Consider the following 19579-nt stretch of genomic DNA (forward strand, 5'->3'; position numbering starts at 1 on the left):
ATTTGGCATGTCTCTTTAAGGCCCAGAGAAGAAGAGATTTGATCTTTACAAACATGACACTACAAGACAATCAGGTTAAGAGTATCCTTTGCTATTAGGGAATGCAACTTTGAGCATCGGGTGGGACCAAAGTGGCTCTGTTTCAACAAAACGGTAGGAATATTGACACGACATTGGATTACAAGCCTGTATCTACTGCAAACGGAAAATCTTTGTCTCCCTCTAGTGGTTTACTACTCCAGCTGACAGAACCCTCAAATATTTGAGTCCATGGAGAAATTTCATATTCTGCAAACATTGTCAAGCCCTCTGGGACAAACTTATGATTCTTTCTCAGAGAAATAAACGGACTGAACTTGACATAATGCCCCCATGATCATAATCTCATCAACTAGAGCACTGCCAAACAAACAACAATCATGGCATCGTAGCGGACGGTCTAAAAAAACTCTTAAATATTTGTCTTTCATTAACACAATGCAATGTCGTATTTAAACATTTATTTATGCGTTTCATATCAATATTTTGAAAAGCACAGTCAGTAGATGGAGCACATGCCAATGTCATATCATCATCTCATAAACAACCATCTACATACATTAGCACCCTTCATTTGTAAGTCAATCAGAGGTGGGAAAAACAAACACAAATCCAAGGAGATCCCTTTACAAGAGTCTTGGCAATGGTGTTGTATTATTGCAAACGATATAAATGAAAAAATGTCAAACGGATATTTAACTTTTTGATCTTCGAAACAGAAACAACTGTATCTACAGAGTAAGTATTTCTCTTACTTTATAATCCACACAGCTAAGACAAGTCTTATCACCTCTGCAGTAGAGTGGCCACTCATTGTTCCACAAGTAATAGCTACAGGAAAAGAGGTGGTTAGGCAGTGCAAAAACATAGTCCATGCTTAAACTCTCCTTACAAAGCTTCCTCTTCTTCACTGTAGATAATGAAACCTCAGTGTGTCAAGGAACAGATAAAAATAAGTCTAATATTCACAGAAGGTAATGTTTGTTAAGGTTATATCCATCTGACATGTATATTCATCTTACGTGTCACGCATTAAGATAAATAGCTGATTTTTATGTAATGCAAAATTCTAAAGTATAGTTTAAATATTACACAGTATAGTATATGACCAGTCCCAACCACTAGGTGGAGTTATAAATTCAGGGATCTGGCAACCATTTAAGAAAAAGAATTTCACTTTTTCCTTTAATTATTAGACCGTCTGAGAATGTCTTCATGTTTGTAGCCATACACTTAATTGTAATAACTACCCTACAGTTCAACATTCAGTGCTGCTATTTTCAGGAATATAGACATAACTACAAATATAAAGATAGTAAACTAGGTTTCATTTGCTGCCGCTTATCAGTGCTTTGTCAGCTCCCTTTAAGATTTCAGGCCCAGAATTAATACATAATCATTTACCAGCAGAAGGGTAAAAGAGGCACATTGTGTTTACATAATATACAACCAAACCAAAAATTACCTTTCTTCATTAGCAGTGACACCAGTCTGTCTCTCTGCACAGTGAAAACATGATGAATAAATTTGGATCATCATTAGTTGAACAGAGTAGGATGCATTATGACTACGCACGTCCCTTTCTTTTGTCCTGCTCAAACTAAAGCATGCATCCAAGCCAAGGCAATGACGCAAACAGACATGTTCCAGTAGGCCAAGATCAGAGTCAGGTATCAGAAATGCATGAGCCTGGATCAAACTACTTTGTAACGAGAGTACAATACTGTACAAGAGGAACCACAAATCAGCCTGGTTGGTTAATGGCCAATGGTCAAATGGTTTCCGACTGCAATCTGGGTGACCTGGAACGTGTCTGTGCACTTAGCTTAGATCACCAGGTCAGAGTTCAAGATTCAGAGGTTGAAGTTAAGGTGTCAGCAGGTCATTGTTCCATCTGCCTGTTGAGGATGGTGTGTTGGGGGGCCTGGCGTGCTCAGTAAGGGTCCAGCTTGATCCTTTTGTACAAGCAGCTGGTGAACACCATGCCACAGACCTGAAAACAGGAAGTGTTAGGTCAAAAAGTGCTTCTCCACGGCCCCACGGGAGACTGCAGGAAGCTGGAATGTTATTGACTGTGGGGATAGAGAGGGGTTAAAGGTGATGGGGATTAGAGACCTGCTGGAAGGTATGTACGTAGCTGGTTACCATGGGGATGGCAGGAGTCAAGCAGCAATTATTGCAGCAACAAGCATGTTTGTGCACAGGCTTGCACAAGCAGATATGAGATAAAGCGTTGGGGGTGGGGTCAACAAGAAGATTTATGCACAAATAATTCATCACGAATAACACTACTACTGTACATGAATACTACTGAAGTTTGGGATTAGACTAACCATTATTCCAAACAATCTAAAGTAACATTGTAATGGCTAAAAAAGGAATGTAGAGCTGCAAAGATTAAATCGATTAATCGATTAGTTGCCAACTTTTAAATTAATCGTCAACTATTTTGATAATCGATTAGTCGGTTTGAGTAATTTTTTTGAGACAAAAGTAAAAATTCTTTGATTGCAGCTTGTTAAATGTGAATATTTTCTAGTTCCTTCTCTCCTCTGTGACAGTAAACTGAATATCTTTGAGTTGTGGACAAAACAAGACATTTGAGGACGTCCTCTTGGGTTTTTGGGAAACACTGATTCACATTTTTCACCATTTTCTGACATTTTAGAGACCAAACAACTAATCGATTAATCAAGAAAATAATCAACAGATTAATCGACTATGAAAATAATTGTTAGTTGCAGCCATAAAGGAATGTATCCAACAATTTGACTGATTACATAATTAAGTTAAAAATTCATGTGCAGGTTTCTAGGTTTATAAAGACATGATGCGATGCTGTAATCTCTTGGCATCAGGCTAAAGACACAGGTGTACGCAGTACCTTGAAGAATCAACAAGACATGACTTACAGAATCACTATACTCCAAAAATAAAGGAAGAACAGCAGGAACAGATATTGACCGAAGCCACTGGGCCTGCCAGGCTTGATGGATAAACAGGCAAGTGCCCAGATTCAAACTTAGTCTCTAAAAGCCCTCTGAGAAAGCCTTATCGAGCAAGTCAGCATTGTGTATTATTGACTCATCACAATCTTTCTTCAGGCAAGTTTTTTTCCACTTCTCCACCACTACCAGTGATGGAATGTAGAAGCATGATATTTTGGCTCAGCGAACCATGCCATGAAGTTAAACTGCAAACAGAAATGTACAGCAAGTACAGTAGGCGTTGTGTCTTTTCTTGTGAGCGCAGTAACTTTAGGGAATGAGGCACTTCTGTATAAAGATACAGAACATGACTCTTGCTAATTACATTCATTGTGCAAAAGCAGTTTAATTAATTAATCAAGCCATTCTCATGATGCGTTTGACCTTTATCAGCCACACAACAGCCCATTATCACAACACACAAAGCAACAATCTGCAAAGTACAGCCAAAGCCAGGCAGCTGCATGCATCGCGCTCAGCAAAAGACCATGTAAGAACATAAATACGTTCATTTGGTATACACGTAGCCCAGATATTTCTGACATTTAACGCAGAGCGGACAATCACACAAGGACAAACATGCAGTTAGATATCCAATTTCCACAATGCCTTCCAACCTTGTCTCACCAGTTGATTAAACCAGAAAGTTGCTCTAGGGCTAAATCACAATGTACCGAAGTTCTCTTCCTCTTCTTTATAGAGCAGATAGATAAAGCAGGCTGTCAAGACAGCCCCGGCCAGCTACAGTGACCACACACACACACACACACACACACACACACACACACACACACACACACACACACACACACACACACACACACACACACACACACACACACACACACACACACACACAGACACACAAGGACATAGAGACATACAGTACAATTCACCATAGACATGTTAGTGTGGTTCACAAGACACACATGTAAATTGACAAAAAAAACTACAGCTAGTCTGAATTAACACAAATCTCAACAAATCTACATTATTTCAGTACAGTCTAACATGAAAAAAAAAAAAGAAAAAAGTTCCAGAAGCAGGGGGGTAAGCAAAGTACAGTATGAAAGGAAAGCAAACATGCTTGGATTGAAACGTGTTAAATCACACTACACAGGCTCACATAGCACTTTGGCTTTTACATCCATTTCTCCTGGTGTGTTTTATATATATATTTAGTACCTCATCTATATGTTCAGCATAATCCCTCAGATCTTTTAGGGAAAAAAAACGATCTTTACAGCTTTATTTTTAAATGTCTTTGTCAAAGAATGGTGATCTCTCCGCTTTTGCTGTTGCAAGCCTCTATTGTTACAGCAGAGAAGTTCTGGCCTTATGTCAGCAGCATGTCTGGACTTATTCTCAGTTCCCATTTTCCTGATTAAAACTGTTCAGCCCGGGAACAGCATGTAAAATGGTAGATATTTGAAGGGCATATCAGTCATACAAAGACCACTGGAAAGAATCAATGCAGGTTTGTTTGGTCTCAAGTTTCCCTCAAGTTAATTTACAAAGAGATGGTACAGAGCTACAAGTGGACTGTCAGCCAGCACAGAATTATAGAAAAAAAAGCACCCCCTGTATGCCTCCTTGGTCTCTGTGTAGCTTAAAAGCTTGCGTCCATCTCAGGCTGGGACATATCAAATAACAGGAATGAACAAAATCAGAAAATGATGACTGAGAGACTCGAGTGAGATGAAAAGAAATGTTCATTTAGGAGGTGGTTGACCTGTGATGGTATATTTTCAGTAATGAGAAGACTAAAACCCATCCGACTGGAAAGGGCAGCATTCATACACAGAGATAAAAGCAGTATATAATTTTTGCTAAAATAATAATTGGGCTTATATACAGCACAGTTTGTTCAGGATGAAGACTGCTGAATTGTATACTTGTTCTCCGACAACTATCTGAACTACATATCATATTTTACTTGCCTGCAGACAAGCCACTCCTATTCCCACAGCACCAATGACCAACAGGTGGTCGGCCAGAAACTGCTCCAGCTTCGTGATGCAACCACCCTGCAAAGTCAAAGGCTGAAAGTTAAAGTCATTTAATAGATAATAAACAACCCTGTACAAATAGCTACAGTATTAAGCTTGCACACCCTTCAAAGTTGCTTTGTGGCTAACTTTCAAATTGTTGCAGCAAAGGAGACATCAGCGTGGAATCTCATTTTTTATTCATTTCCAGAGAGGTTTTTTATCAGAGAAAAGCATCAAACTACAGTGTTTTCTCTGTTTCTGTAACTATTTTAGTTCAAGTAGGAAAATATCAGTACATGGGAAATTCTCAAAAGTAAATTTGTGATAGTCTTATGCCAGCAAGCATTGCCCAGTGAATATTTTTGTCAATCAATAGAGAATTCCATGAATGCAACGTGATATTTGATACCTAAGAGTTAAGCTTGATTTATGGTTCTGCGGAGGCTCCACGCAGAACTTTCGCTGTAGCCTGCGTAGTGGACCGATGTTTATACTTGAGCGTTGGTGTGTGCGTCGAGCCGTCGTGTGTGTGTGTGTGTGTGTGTGGGGAGTGGGTGATAGAGCGAGGGAGAAAGTGAGAGTGACGACGATTAGCTTCGGAGCGAGTAGCAACTCTAGAGTCATAGTGAGAGAAATAAAGTGTCTCCCCTGTGCTTTCTGACCAAGGTGGGGCATCTGTAACAGGAAAACTCTCTCCCTCTTCTTGATTTCATGTTGTTTATGGAGAAGGAGAACCAGGAAATGAGTCGGGGGAAATGCAACTCTGCCAAGCCACGGCCAGGTGACGTACGTCGCTCGGCCAATCAAGCTTTAAACTGAATATGGTGCGTGCCGCTTGGTTTCCCCCCCCCCGAAGTGTGTAGTGCACTAACCTCCACCTTGTAGATGTTGGAGGGGTGGTCTCTCTTGCCACAGTGAAGGGTGATGGTCTTACAGCAGCTGTCGGGCACCACCCTGTCTTCTGCCTGCTTTGATGAAATGTACACACTCACCATCCAATCATGGGAGTTGTTGCTGCCACAGCACTTGAACTGGAGAAGCAGAGAGAGGAAAGGTTTGGTTTCATGTCAGAAAAGCCCATCCCTCTTCTTTGATATATTTGTTTGGCTCAAATCATTATTCTATAAACTTCCTGCAACTGAAGGGAGTGGTTTACTTTCCTCGCAGGGATTTGGACAAAATGACTTTAGCTCTGGGTATTTCACTAGTCATTTTGGGATCAGTACATTGAGCAAACCCCAACAGATAATACAGAGCTATGAGCAATTTCTTCTTCTGAATTTTCCGCATAATTTAAAACTACTTCATATATGCTAGCTGCAGACTGAGTCATGGAAAACACATTTATAACAAAGTGTGACTATACGTACTACAGTATATATGCTAGCTGAAGAAAAGTGTAGCATATAATCTTACATAAACCAACAACAACAAAACAACGCCTCAGAAGCTTTTGTAAATACAGTCCATACGTCCTGTTGTAGTCTGTCCACAGCTAATGTGATGGCCTCCTTCCCTGGCTGGGCGTAGTTATCGTTCATGGTCTGGTTGAGATGCTGCTTCAGCTCCTCACTCAGCTGGAAATGAGGAACAAAGAGAGAGACAGCAGACACAAACAACTTATTTATTACACATGGAACACATCAAATGCAAAAATGTGCAGGAGCAAAGACATATTTAAAAGATGAGAGTGTTGAAGTGATCGGCTTGACAAAAGTGAAAGAGATAAGATAGACAGGTAGCGATTCCCATGCATCTGTGAGAGCTGCGATTGAAAAGTCAGATGAAAAATACATTGCAAAAAATAGACTTTAAACATAGCCTTTGAAATGTGTATGTGTGTGTGTGTGTGTGTGTGTGTGTGTGTGTGTGTGTGTATATATATGTGTGTGTGTGTACATGCACACAGTAGAGACAACAAGAGAGAGAGAGAGAATGAAAGCCCTTTATTTACTCTAAAGTGATTCTATCCTGTGCTGAACCCTTTTCCATTATAATAAATCTCCGAGCTTTCAGATAGCATGGTGCTCTTTGCAGTCCTAGCTGAATGACAGGCAGATGTTTGGGAGTGAAAGATCCTCAGAACTGTGTGTTAGATAAACTCCAGACACTGAACATTACGGTCAGTGGAGGTGGAAAACAGTGGCAAACCACACACACATATAAAAGGAAGAGCAGCAAAAAAAAAGCAATGCTGAAAGATCTGATGTAGTTTCGCCAGTGACTCATCATCATCCATGTCCTTTGAGATGAAAAAAAAAAAAGACAACTGGGGAATAAATGATGAAACAAAAACGAGAAATAAAGTCCGTCGATTGCACTTACATCAAGGGGTTCCACGAGCCAAGACAACACAGCAAACAAATGGGGGCATCCATATAGATTAATTAGTAGGTACGTGGCATTGCCAACATCGTCAAAGCATATAATGATGCCCCGGAGTCGGAGCCCCTACATAGCAAATGTTCAGTTTCTGAACTCCGTCATCAAAAATCCCAGATGGACTATTTTGAGATGGTAAGAGGTAACACCACCTGAATAAAAACTCTTAGTAGCATTTTTAGTCTCTATTTTACAAGACTGTTTTAAGGAGTTTCACTGTAGAGCTTTAAGAGGCGATATGCAGTTTTGGCCATTTCTTCGCTGTTTTCTCACTTTTTGGTTGCAGGTTTCTCTATAGAGCTCCCCCTAGATCTTCGGAATAGATATTTGGAAGCTCCTGTGAGTACTTGTGTCTGACTCCTCGCTCGGTCAGTCTGCGGTTTCCTCTTTCTCTGTTCCTCTGACAATGCTTTCCTAGCTTTCTGCTTCTTTTCTGCCGATTCAGCCATGACGATAGTGTGAAAATCTCCAATGCTACCTTGTTAGCCGGTTCCTGAATGGGCATATGTGTGCAGTGCCGTGAAGCAATTCGTTACGTCGCGAGACCTGATATCACGCGATCCTTCCTGACGCTGAAGCCGGCAGCTAGTCGGCCGAAAGTTGCAAGGGTGGTTTTTCCGCTCACAGGCGCTAGGGGGAAGCGAGACGACCACCATTCAACTCGAAAAAAAAGTCATATAACCATTCCAATGACTCCGAAGCTGTTCAGTTAAGGTAAACTAAGCTACAAAAAACTGCATAGTTCCCCTTTAAGTATTTTGCATAAAGTGCTGCCCTTTAACACACAGCCAGAGGGCCCACACAATCTGTAGCACTCAAACTTAAAAGACAATTAAAACATTCTCTCAGCAAAACATCCTCAATGCCTGTGTGCATCTTATATTATATTGGCTACCTAAAATATTAGTTAATATTTTGACTTACCCTCTGGTAATAGACATACGCCAGTACTCCAGCCACCAGTTCAATCAAGAAGATAAACAGCAGGCAGAAGAAATACTGTCAATGAGAAACAGGACAGAGAGAGAGAGAGAGAGAGAGAGAGAGAGAGAGAGAGAGAGAGAGAGAGAGAGTTCACAGGAGGAAGCAATTCAATAAATTAGACAAGTCACCTTAATCCAGACATTTCAGCTTCACGGTCATCAAAACAGTCATTTGCTGAACTAACTCATTTAAGAAAGTTGCTCGCACTCGTGCCGGTTCAATAAGGACTTCCATCAGTCATTGTGCTGCATCTGTCACTGTTAAGACAGATGGCAATGATGCACAAAAAGAGACAAACCAGAAATCAATTTGACAGGCTGTAGAATCTGATTTCTCTTGGGCATCTTTTAAAGAGCTCCCCACATGCTTGAAACAAGTTATATTATGCATCAGAATTAACTTCAAAACACCATCCCAGCTAAAACTAAGTCTAGGTGATTTAATTATGAATCATCACCACAGTACTGCTTGGGAAAACAAGGAAGATGATGGATCAGACATCAGATTGGTGTAATTGTAGTGGAAGCACTATTGTACGTCCTGAAACGCAGAACATCGTTATGTAAACTGTGTAGCAGTAAACAGATCGCCTGCACAGTCAGGGCGCTCTGACAGACAGTTGCAGAATGAGCGAAATCAGAACTATAGCTTTCTCAGGCTAAACTAACACAAGCACCAACTTTTGACTGGTCATATATTGGTTCATATACCCCACACAGGCATGGGTCAGCCATGGAATGCAAACACACATACAACTCATTAGGCCCAACTGTCGCGGACACAGCAGCTTGACAGCAGCAACAGCGCTGCTTCACTCAAGACCATTATGGAGAGACAGATGCTAATACCCAGCCTGCGTGACTTTGGAAACCAAGTGATGGCAAACTACTGTCTAAAACAAACAGCCGCAGGGGGGAAACAATCTCACTGTATTAATATATAAAAGACACTTTAGCAAATGTTGGCTTCCGTTTTGCAGTTATCATGTCATGCAGAAACACAGCCTGCTCGGTAACTCTTGGTTACAAGATTTAAAAAAAACAAAAACACTTCAGTCTCTGTGTGCCTGCTGCCCACACAAAATGCTAACTTCACTGCTTTTTACAGACAGACAGACAGACAGCCGAACAGACAGACAGACAGATAGACACACACTATAAATAGCACATCAATACAGTTGGTATTCAACCAAAATACAACACAGACTCCGAATCCTCTACACATCTACCTTTTTACTACTGCAAGCAGTAGATAGACCTATAAATAGTCCTGCGGCAGGCAGTGACCGTTAACCTCCCGCCTGCCTCTATCACACTGGGCCCTGTCTCTGTAAAATAATGAGGTCCCTGTCAGAGCCATTTGTCAGCATCCAGAGATAGACCTTAGACCAGGGAGAGAATGTATGTTATTTTGTTGCATAGTGGTTATGTAGTAGTAGTTGTGCAGAGGTGAGACAACAATTGTTAGTCGAATCAGGCTCCTTAGATTGAACTGTGGATCACCACTTGCATTTGCGACTAAGAATAGATGTGTGCGAACTGTAACATGTATTTAGGAGCACATGTGCAAATGCCTTGTTAGGGTATTTTCACCCTATTTTTTTGCAGATTATATTCATAGCGAGTTCAGACCAAAGATTCATGACGAGACGAGTTGAAACTTGCAGCTACTTGCAATGCTCCACCTGCCACTTTACACCAATGAGACGAGACGATGATACACAGAGGTGAATCATCTCTATCAACGACTCTCTGTACTTCCGTTCTAACTTCTGGCTTTTGTTGTTGTAGCTGGATATCATTCGTAGCATTTTTAAGGATAGTGATAGTGAGATACTTGCTAAAGCTGCATTTCTAGTACTGATGAAAACAACGAAAACGTTTTATTTCTCTGATTCACCGCCGCTCGCTCTCTTCAGTCATTATCTCGCTCACTCGACCATACACCGTGCTCGCGTGGCTATAACTCTGCCATTTCGACCAGCTTACAGTTTGTAACATAGAAATAAACGGATTATCGATCATTTTATTTCTATAGTTTGTAGCTGACTTGGCCAGCTGACTTCTCTATTGGCTGGTAAAAAAGGTGACGTCCCTTACGTTCAAAAACCAGCCAGGGGCATCAGACTGGGGGGAAAAGGGGGACTGAATAGCCAGGGCCTTCATGTGAGGAAGGCCCAAAAAGATGAATGAATAGCTGTGGATGCGGGGAGGGGCCCATAGAAAATGCCTTTCTACAGGGCCCAGAATTTTGTGCTATGCCCCTGAAAACAGCCTCTGGAGACTTGACCAGCTGAGTCGCAGCGACCTCATCAGCTGGCTTGAGACGGGCCGGTTCAGACCGCTGCAACTTTTCGTGCAACGTTCTAAAGTGGTTTTGCCTTAACGCGACTCCTTGGTCTGATCTTTGCAACCCTGTGTTGGACAATGACAACTGAACCTTGAACCATACACTGTTTAAAGCAGTTTAAAGTATAAATAATTGTGTAATTATTAAATAAATACAGTTTAGAAATGTATTCTCGTATCTCTTATTAAAGAAAAACACATGTTCATTGCACCCCTGAAATTCACTTGCTCCTTGGGAAAAAAAGTTACCGTCGAGCCCTGGCACAACATATTTTTTTGTCTTTGTTTTGGAAGTTGTGGTGTTTGGTATGGCTTCATCGTCTGCTTTATGTTTACTTGGCAGTCCTTACACAAACTTGTCCATGTTTTGCTAGCAGTGCAGCAGAACCCTGCATTATAAATAATTGCCACACCCCCGTTATAAAAGCTGCAGCCCAGTAAAACTGCAGTCTTCTGTTGCTGGCCACTGTTCAGTTGCAGTGCAGCTACTTTCTCCTGGGTATTTAAGAAATAACTGTTACCTGCCCCTAAGCATTTTAGAGCAAACGACTCTGCTTTGTATTTTTGATGACATATATAATAATAAATAGTTACTTGTAAATGCAAATATATGTGCAAACAAAATAATATTTCTGTAAAGGCATCACAAATGTAAAGACTTTGAATAAGCACTATTGCAAATCTGTCAAAATTCACATTCCGTCATCACATGTACATAACATACCATTTAAACCCACACCTTTACAACAACCTCAGTCAAAAGCCCCTCCATGGGTCCCCGGTCTCACCGTGGACAGACAGCTCTTCTGCTCCCGGATGACAGCACAACACCCCAAGAAGCCCGTAACCACCACCAGGCCGCCGGCCAGGATGAGGATATATGCCGACACAGCAAAAGTGCTGGAGGCCAGCAGACTCAAGTAGTCGCTTTTCTCCACCAGAGTCCAGACTCCTACGCCCAAAACAGCAACTCCACCCACCTGTAAAGGAAGAGAGAACGGAGGTGGTGGGGTGAAAACGACATTAGAATATAAAGATAAGGAAAGATTTACAACAAATATGGGTGAAGCAAAAGCTTTCAGAGAAGGAAAACAAGATGGAAAGACATGATAAAGGCACAATAAAAGCACGGTGAAAAGGTATAAAAAGGAGAAAGAGGAGATATGGGTGACTTGAACAGAGAAAGGAAGACACACTGAGTGTGCCATGTCGATTCACTCCTAAACAAAGACAAATAAAAGACAAACAGAATTAAGGCACTTTACAGGGCAGGAAACGACAAACAGGAAGAGAGTTCAATGCTTTCAGATGAGTCACAAAATGCAACATGAAAGGACAGTGGGTGAGTAAAAGGGGGCATAAGAAAGAAAAGAGAGGAAATAGAAAGAGAAACAGTGAGAAGTGGCCAGGCATAAAGAATAAAGAATAAAGCTTGATTTATGGTTCTGCGGAGGCTCCACGCAGAGCTTTCGCCGTAGCCTACGTAAGTGGCCCGATGTTTATACTTGTGCGTTGGGTGTGTGTGTGTGTGTGTGTGTCTGTGTGTGTGGGAGGGGGGAGTGTGTGATAGAGCGAGGGAGAAAGTGAGAGAGTGACAGCGAGTAGCAACTCTAGAGTCCATGTCACAGTAGCAGTGGGGGTTCAAAGGTCAAGTCAGGGCAAAATGACCACTTCCTTACAAACAACCCTGGATAAGAGACTCAGGGTGGCGTCCAAGATCTGTTTCTATCATCAGTTTTTCAAAAGCGGATGGAGAGGAAATGCCTCAGAGAGTCTCTCCCCTTCATCCTCCCATTCCATTTCCGTCAAAAGCAAGATCCACAAACTGCTCAAAACAACACATGCCCAAGTGAGGAGTACCACTTGGATAAACACGGGCCTGCGGGGGATAAGTCTTCCTAACTATTAGCATATTTAGGACATTTATTTTATTTATAACAAGTATGATTTTTAAGTTCCATTGAATTATAAATTCCCATTTTTAAAATAATGTAAACCGGGGCGCCGACCGTGGGACGCAGTATTAAAAAAAAAACTATATTAAATGTTTTAAACTGCCATGGCTTGGACTTGGCATGAAGATGTCAAAGCAGTTTACATTTATCAAATCCTAGTCCAGTATCATATCCAATTATTTAATACAAATCCTTAACAATCCTATTTAGCACGGATGCATAAATCCAATCCGCTGCATCAATATCAAAGTGGATAGATTCGATATTAAGCAAGATGACCAGCTAAATCTTTTGCATACTGGTCCTTGTTAATATAAAAAAAATGAGAAGGTGAAAAGCCAACAATGTCATCACAAAAGGTGTACTGCCACCAAGACTGATGCATGTTATAACAAAAAATAAAGGTCTAAAAAAGTGATGTGAGTAAAACTGTCAAGGTGGTGACAGAGCTCTCTCTCTCTCTCTCTCTCTCTCTCTCTCTCTCTCTCTCTCTCTCTCTCTCTCTCTCTCTCTCTCTCTCTCTCTCTGAATGTCACAAAAACAATATTGCCAAAGTGTTGAGTAAACTAAAATATATACATTTAAAAACAAAAAAACAGTATATTAATAAAAAGTAAAGTGTCAAATGTAAGGAAGAAAACAAAGACAAAACAACAACAACATGAGAAACACGTGAAGTAGAGGACTAAATGAGAAGGCAGAGTAAACTGTGAGGAGGTGAACTACAGATCTTACGTGGGATACATATCTCGCTGCTTCTACAGCGCTGACACTACTTTCTCCAAGTAGATGTTGCATTTTTGTCTGGTCAGAGAGTGTATCAAAATCTGGGAGTTTACATTTAATTTTCCTAAAGAACTCTGTTTTAATCTTTCTGTCTGTATATGTGCTACGTTGAAGCAGGAAGTGTTGCTCTGTCTCCAGCCGTCTCTGTGGACAGAGCAGCCAGGTCTGTCTGTGGCGGTCAGTTTGGTGCTCAAGTATTCAGCTACTGTGTACTGTCGGTTTAGGGCTAAGTAACAATCCATTTTGCTTTGATGTTTAAAAGTTTCTTTCCAATAGGTGATGTATTTCTCTTTTTGTCTGCAGATGATTTGGTTGGGCCGGATGGTTTGGGGGGTGTCCTGAGGCTCTCTTTTTTTTTTTTTTTTTTTTTTTTTTTTTTTTTTAATTAGGGCTGGGACGATTCATCGATTCCAAAATGCGTCGACACGTCACTAAATAAAATAAATAAATAAAACTTGCGTGCAAATTAATTAATGTATTGCGGAACTAATGTAATGCGGAACTACTGTTAGATATGCGGGTTCTAGGGACACCTAATCTGTAGCCCAGCCTTAGCTCTGAAGCTAGCCGAGCTCCTCCGCCTACATGCAGTTTTTTTTGTCAGGTCAACGGTCCAGTGAGTGAGTCAGAGATAGCAGCACGAAAGGACGAGTATGGCGAGTGGTGGCAACCCACAAGAGTTTCCCAAACTTCTTTAAGAAGTCTTTAAGAAGTTTGGGAAAACTTTGAGACTGTATGGCTGCAGCCTGGAGCCTCCCGTGTCATGCCCCCTCGTGTCATGCCGTCCCCGCCTCGAAAACTTCGGTCTTCGGGTCAGTTACAGTAGTAGGCCACAGGCAAGAGAGTGGTGGATAAGCTAACTTCTCCTCCCTACTGTGCTTAACCAGCCTTTAGATACAAATAATTAAAGTTAAATTAAAAGGGAGAAGAGCTTGGATGTTAAACAAGAGCTTATTCATTATTTGACCTACTGCTAAAAAACGCAAATACAGGTTAATCTCTCATACACTGTTCTTTTTGCACTTGCTCCATTTACTTTAAAGTTTTTATTTTTGTATTCCTCCTGAAAGTGACTTTATTTTGTGGTTGGATTGATAGCCTACATCTGGCTTCAGGTTGCACTACAAATTAATTTTACTTGAACAGTGCAGTGTTAAACAATTTGAATAAATAGAGATTTTAACCTTATTGAAATTTGTTTTGTGTTAATTGTTAATAATTCAGCAATGGGAAATAATCGCTCAATTCAATGGGCTTTATTGGCATGAAAGTTTCAATAACAATGTTGCCAAAGCATCAGACAAAACACAATAAACAAGTATGTACAGTAACACAATATTAGGATGGGTTTATATCATTTTATTTTATTCTGTCTCTCTCTCTCTCTCTCAATATTCTCTTTGCCTCAGACTTTGAAAATGTTTCAAAGTGATCTCAGACACTCTACAGAGTAGCTGTAAGAGCATACCCTTTTAGCAGTGAATTGCAGTATCAAAAGTGTGGTGCCGAGAGCTGGTTTGACACACTGTTCCTCATTGTACACCGACAAGCCCTAAATAATCTATGACTCACTTTGGACCAAGTCCATAGCTCAGTCTTTCCACACTCAGAACTCTCCTTAATCCCCTCCCCATTTCCACATTGCTCCTTCCCTTTAACGTCTCCCTGTCTGCAGTTTTAAAGGAACATTGAAGCATTTTCTACTGTGTTATAGCATTAAATTATGTATGCCGTTTCACTAAAATACATCAAGTGAAATGTTGCCCTTATCACTGTACTTGCCTCAATATTAAAATTATGATTTATTGATATTTACAGTCACTGTGAGACCTGTCAATGTTATACCTATGATTTGGCAACCAAAAGAGGTTAAATTCAAAGCTTATTTAATGCAGTTTGAGCACCACATTGAGACTAGACCATAGACTGTTAATATTAATATCCAGCGCATGTTTGACGTCACCAATTGGTTTGTGGAGATCTGCTATCTGTCGTCGAGTTTGCCGTTACGGGCGCAGCCATCCTGGTTGCGGATGTGACGATTTTAGACGAGAGTGAGGAGTGAGGGAGGATCTGCTTACACTCTACGTTACGTTACACACTTTCACTGGCAATCACATCATAGCCACGCCCTAAAACACCCCCTGCTTTATCGCCAATTTTAAAATCAACGAGACCATAATTCAAAAAATAAACATCACTCTGTGTTGCAGAAGACTTAAAACTAGCGATTGAGACCATAAACTCATTAGGACAATGTTTACTGAGGTAATAAATCAAGTGAGAAGTGGGTCACTTTCTCATAGACTTCTACAGAAACCGAACTCCTTTTGCAACCGCACGTGTCGTCCCCTGCTGGAATTCAGATAGAATACAGGTTTAAGGCACTACCGCATTTGCATCACTTCGGGAAACCGGATGCGTTGTCCATTAATATTAACATTCTATGGACTAAACACAAGTGAATAGATGACAAAGTGTGACCATTGTAAAGCATTTTCCTGTAAGGTTTTAGTGAGTGTAGATGACTTAAAAAGAGGACAACATTTACGTTGATCGGTGTTTTTTGCCCCCAACGGCTCTTTCCAGGCAGCGCTGCCTGGAAGGCACTAGGATTAGGCACTGGTTATGGTTATGGTTAGGGTTAGGGTTAAGGTTAGGGTTAGGTGCCTTGGAGGCAGCGGTCGCAGCGCTGCCTGGAAGGAGCCATTAGGGGCAAAAAACACCATTGAGTAACATTTACAGCTCTCACTTACCCAGAAGAGAAAGTTGAAAACAAAGAGCAGGTACTTGAGACACACTGTCAGCCAGTCCTCCTGGTCGTCTTTATAGGCCACCGACATCTTCCTTCCTCCTGTTCAATTCTGAAAGTGCAGATTTTTTTTTTCAATGCATGAAGAGGATAATGGGAAATAAACAGTGTGAAATATAAATGTGTAGACTCCTCATATAACCCCAAATACTATACAGTACATACTATATATGTTTTGCACATTCAGCACTCAATCCATTCAGCCTCTTTTTTCTCATGGTAAACAGCTATTTTGTAAATATTTGTTTCGGTATAATGTTAATTTCATATTAATGTTCAAATTGATTTTTCTGCCAGATATTGCGATAATGATTCGATTGAGATTTTTATTTTTTTTGCTACATATTGCACCTTCTACGATCATGTTAAAGTAAAAAAAAAAGTGACAATGAAAAATCCACTGAAAATACAACATGTATTTAAACAATATGTGATATGTAACATTATTCCAGCATTTATCTTATGACAAAACAGTAAATATAATAATGAAAAGAGGAATAAATGTTAAATGTTGAATCAAATTTCACACCAAACATTTGACTAGCTAATCACATTCTTTCAAATCGCAAAGTGTTACTTACTGACTTTGATTTTTTGATTCTGAAATGTAAAGTCAGAATATAATTGAATTGTTTCCCTTCTGATAATACTCAAATGCCTTAGCCCTTATCTGACATAAAAGGGAAATGAAATAGAATAAAAGCATAACACAGCAAACACACAAATACTGACACTGACAGACAGGTAAATAGGGTTGTTGTTTGCCAAAGGGATACAGCTGCCTATTAATGTCCCAGCAGTTACATTAAGTCCACTTCGCATTTACAGTTTGCATGCTTTTCCAAGTCAAAAAACTACAAAATAAAAAGGCTTAAATGTCCTCACATTTATACTCCTCCTAAACCCCAATGATCACACAGCAGTATGAAGATCATTGGAGTATACAGTACAGGAACTTGAATCATACTAACAAGCTAATGTCACATTTATGTCAATATACTGCAAATGTGAACTTTTAATTTTGACTATTGTCGAAGATACTTCCTCTGCTATACACACTATCAAGGTCTCCATTGGGGTACACCTAGTCTTGCATTGCCAGACCTTCCTCCACAGCGCTGCGGAGGAGGGTCTAGCTAGTCCACGCAGCATTCCGGGATGGGAGAAAAACGTGCTCTGGTTTATTGGCATCTCTTTAAACCAATCACAATCGTCTTGGGCGGCGCTAAGCCCCGGGCGGAGCCACGGTGCCGCTGAAGAATAGCCTCTGGAAGGAACTTGTTTTGGTGGAACGTGTGCACATTCAAAGGTTGTTTTAGTCGTGCAAGAGAAAACTCGGATTGGACAGATAGTCTAGCTAGCTGTCTGGATTTACCCTGCAGAGATCTGAGGAGAAGTTAACCATAGTCCTCAGAAATCGACCAGTTAAAAATGCCAACACAAAGAAAGGTGAAGGTGGCACCTGGCCATGCAAAATATTTTAGCTTTTATTCACCAAGGTTTTGATAAACTGCATCTGCCCAGGCACAATGGTAGTGAATTGAGTTTTATTTGGGGTGTTCACAGATTCAGGAAGAAAAAAAACAACAGTTTCATCTATTTACATAAAGTTCCCCCCCATTTCTCTGGATAATCGTGCCTCATTGTGAACAGTTTTCACATGGATTATTTCTTCGAGACAAAAGTAGTTCCAATTATACTGTTCTTCTCAATGCATTCTGTGGATTACTATGGAGTATTGTATTTCAATGCTTTGAAACTCCTATTGTGAAAGCAGAAACCTCAGAGATGGATATCTCCAGACCTTAGCACATAAAACCAAGCAGGTGAGTGACAGATAGGTGATAAAAAAAAATGTTTTGTCTAAAATACTAGGCTATACTATATAACGTATTGCTTCATACTACTAGAATCAGAAACCGTGCAGATTACGGCCCTATTTCTATAGCATTTTGAGTGAAGTACATTATGGAAGACTTTTTTTTTTTTTAAGATAAAGGACTTCACACATACATACTTGAGGTGACCATGACAGCTACAGTATAGCCCATGCCCAGTCCTCACCTGATATAAAGTCACCTAGCTGTGACCAGCCACACTATAGCTACTTTAGCTAAATATGAATGCACAAAACAGAACCACTCAACGTTTTATCCGTCACTTAGTAAACAAACATGCAGTAGGCTAATAGCCTAACGTTACATATCTTGCAGTGTTTTTTTATTTGCTGTTTAAATACAGTCGTTTTAACAGGCACCACGTGTTAAAGTGATTTTATAGCACGTTACGACTTTGACCACTGCAGGCGTAGCAAGCAGCCCATGACTCGGGAACATATAGCTAGGTCCTTTACGGTTTATGACAAACTTTCTTGCCTCCCTTTTGCGGGATGGGGTGCAAGCTTCGAGCATCCTGAGAAGGAAAAAAACATCCGATCCACCTGCGTCGTTGACGCGCAGGACGTCATACACAACATACAGTTTAATAACCATTTACCTTGCCGTTACATCAACAAACTAACGTTTTCGTTTCATAGCCAAGCACATACTCACCAGACCAACGTTAGTGATGATAAAAAAAAAATCACAGTGTACAACAGCCCTGAAGCAGTGAGCGTTTTTCCCAGTCAAGCTTGTTGCATTCAGGGTGTCCGACAGCAGGTTGGTGCGGATGCTGCCTTTGGGTGCAGCACGTATTTTCGAAGTTTAGAAGCATAACAATACTTTTTCAATCCGTTTGCTCGAAGGTAGTAGACTCATAGAAATGAACCAAGTCAAAGAGACCAGGCAGAATTTGGGTTATGAATGGGACAACAGTATATATTTTGCATTAAATGTATTTGTTTCGGGCCATGTACACAATAATCTGAAACAGTAGTGTACGTTTATTACATAGGTAAAATATACTTGTTTATTGACTTTTATTCTTCTTTATTCTTTTAGACTATTTTCATATTTCTGACAGTCATTGAAGGCAGCACAGTGTGAACTTGTTGAAAGGGTCACAATGTGGAGTGAGAAGGAAATGGACACGAGATAGGCTGAATACCACCGTGCCATTAACAGCATAGCCTTGGTTACAATGTAACCACATAGCCCCTGAAGAATTTCTCAATGAGGTGCACATGAATAAACAAAGATAAAGAGGGAGAGGGGGGGAGCACAGACTACAGTAAACAAACTCTGTGTAGGCTTTTTTGCATGTCAAGTTTGTACATAAATTAATGTTTAATAAATAGTTGAATACAGTTTGAAGCCCTTACTGTTGACATGGATACATCTCATTAAGAATTCCA

General features: G+C 40.5%; 1 protein-coding gene across 3 annotated transcripts; it reads right to left on the bottom strand.

Annotated features, from left to right (window-relative positions):
- Positions 1–483: 483 nt before the first annotated feature.
- On the bottom strand, positions 484–18956 carry tspan11 (tetraspanin 11). 3 transcript variants are annotated; one of them, XM_039792252.1, is made up of 9 exons: positions 18837–18956; positions 16229–16336; positions 11520–11711; positions 8324–8398; positions 6490–6594; positions 5890–6048; positions 4967–5053; positions 3701–3767; positions 484–2032 (listed from the first exon to the last, which is right to left on the bottom strand). In XM_039792252.1, the coding sequence occupies exons 2-9, from the start codon at positions 16313–16315 to the stop codon at positions 1914–1916; spliced, it is 891 nt and encodes a 296-aa protein (XP_039648186.1). In that variant the 5' UTR covers positions 16316–16336; positions 18837–18956; the 3' UTR covers positions 484–1913. The 3 variants fall into 3 exon arrangements, with proteins under 3 accessions (XP_039648186.1, XP_039648188.1, XP_039648187.1); XM_039792253.1 differs by having other exon boundaries at positions 1899–2032; positions 3644–3767; XM_039792254.1 differs by lacking the exon at positions 3701–3767.
- Positions 18957–19579: the final 623 nt, after the last annotated feature.

The sequence above is a fragment of the Perca fluviatilis genome, chromosome 23 (genome assembly GCF_010015445.1).
Source record: "Perca fluviatilis chromosome 23, GENO_Pfluv_1.0, whole genome shotgun sequence".
Lineage (NCBI taxonomy): Eukaryota > Metazoa > Chordata > Actinopteri > Perciformes > Percidae > Perca > Perca fluviatilis.

What these genes read in the sequence shown, in the direction of transcription:
- tspan11 (XM_039792252.1), bottom strand. Translation starts at nt 16,315, where the DNA reads ATGTCGGTGGCCTATAAAGACGACCAGGAGGACTGGCTGACAGTGTGT. An exon ending in CGTATGTCTATTACCAGAGG is followed by an intron (nt 6,595 to 8,323) that starts GTAAGTCAAAAT and finishes CCTCATTTCCAG; the next exon opens with CTGAGTGAGGAGCTGAAGCA. An exon ending in TGGACAGACTACAACAGGAC is followed by an intron (nt 6,049 to 6,489) that starts GTATGGACTGTA and finishes CTGCTTCTCCAG; the next exon opens with TTCAAGTGCTGTGGCAGCAA.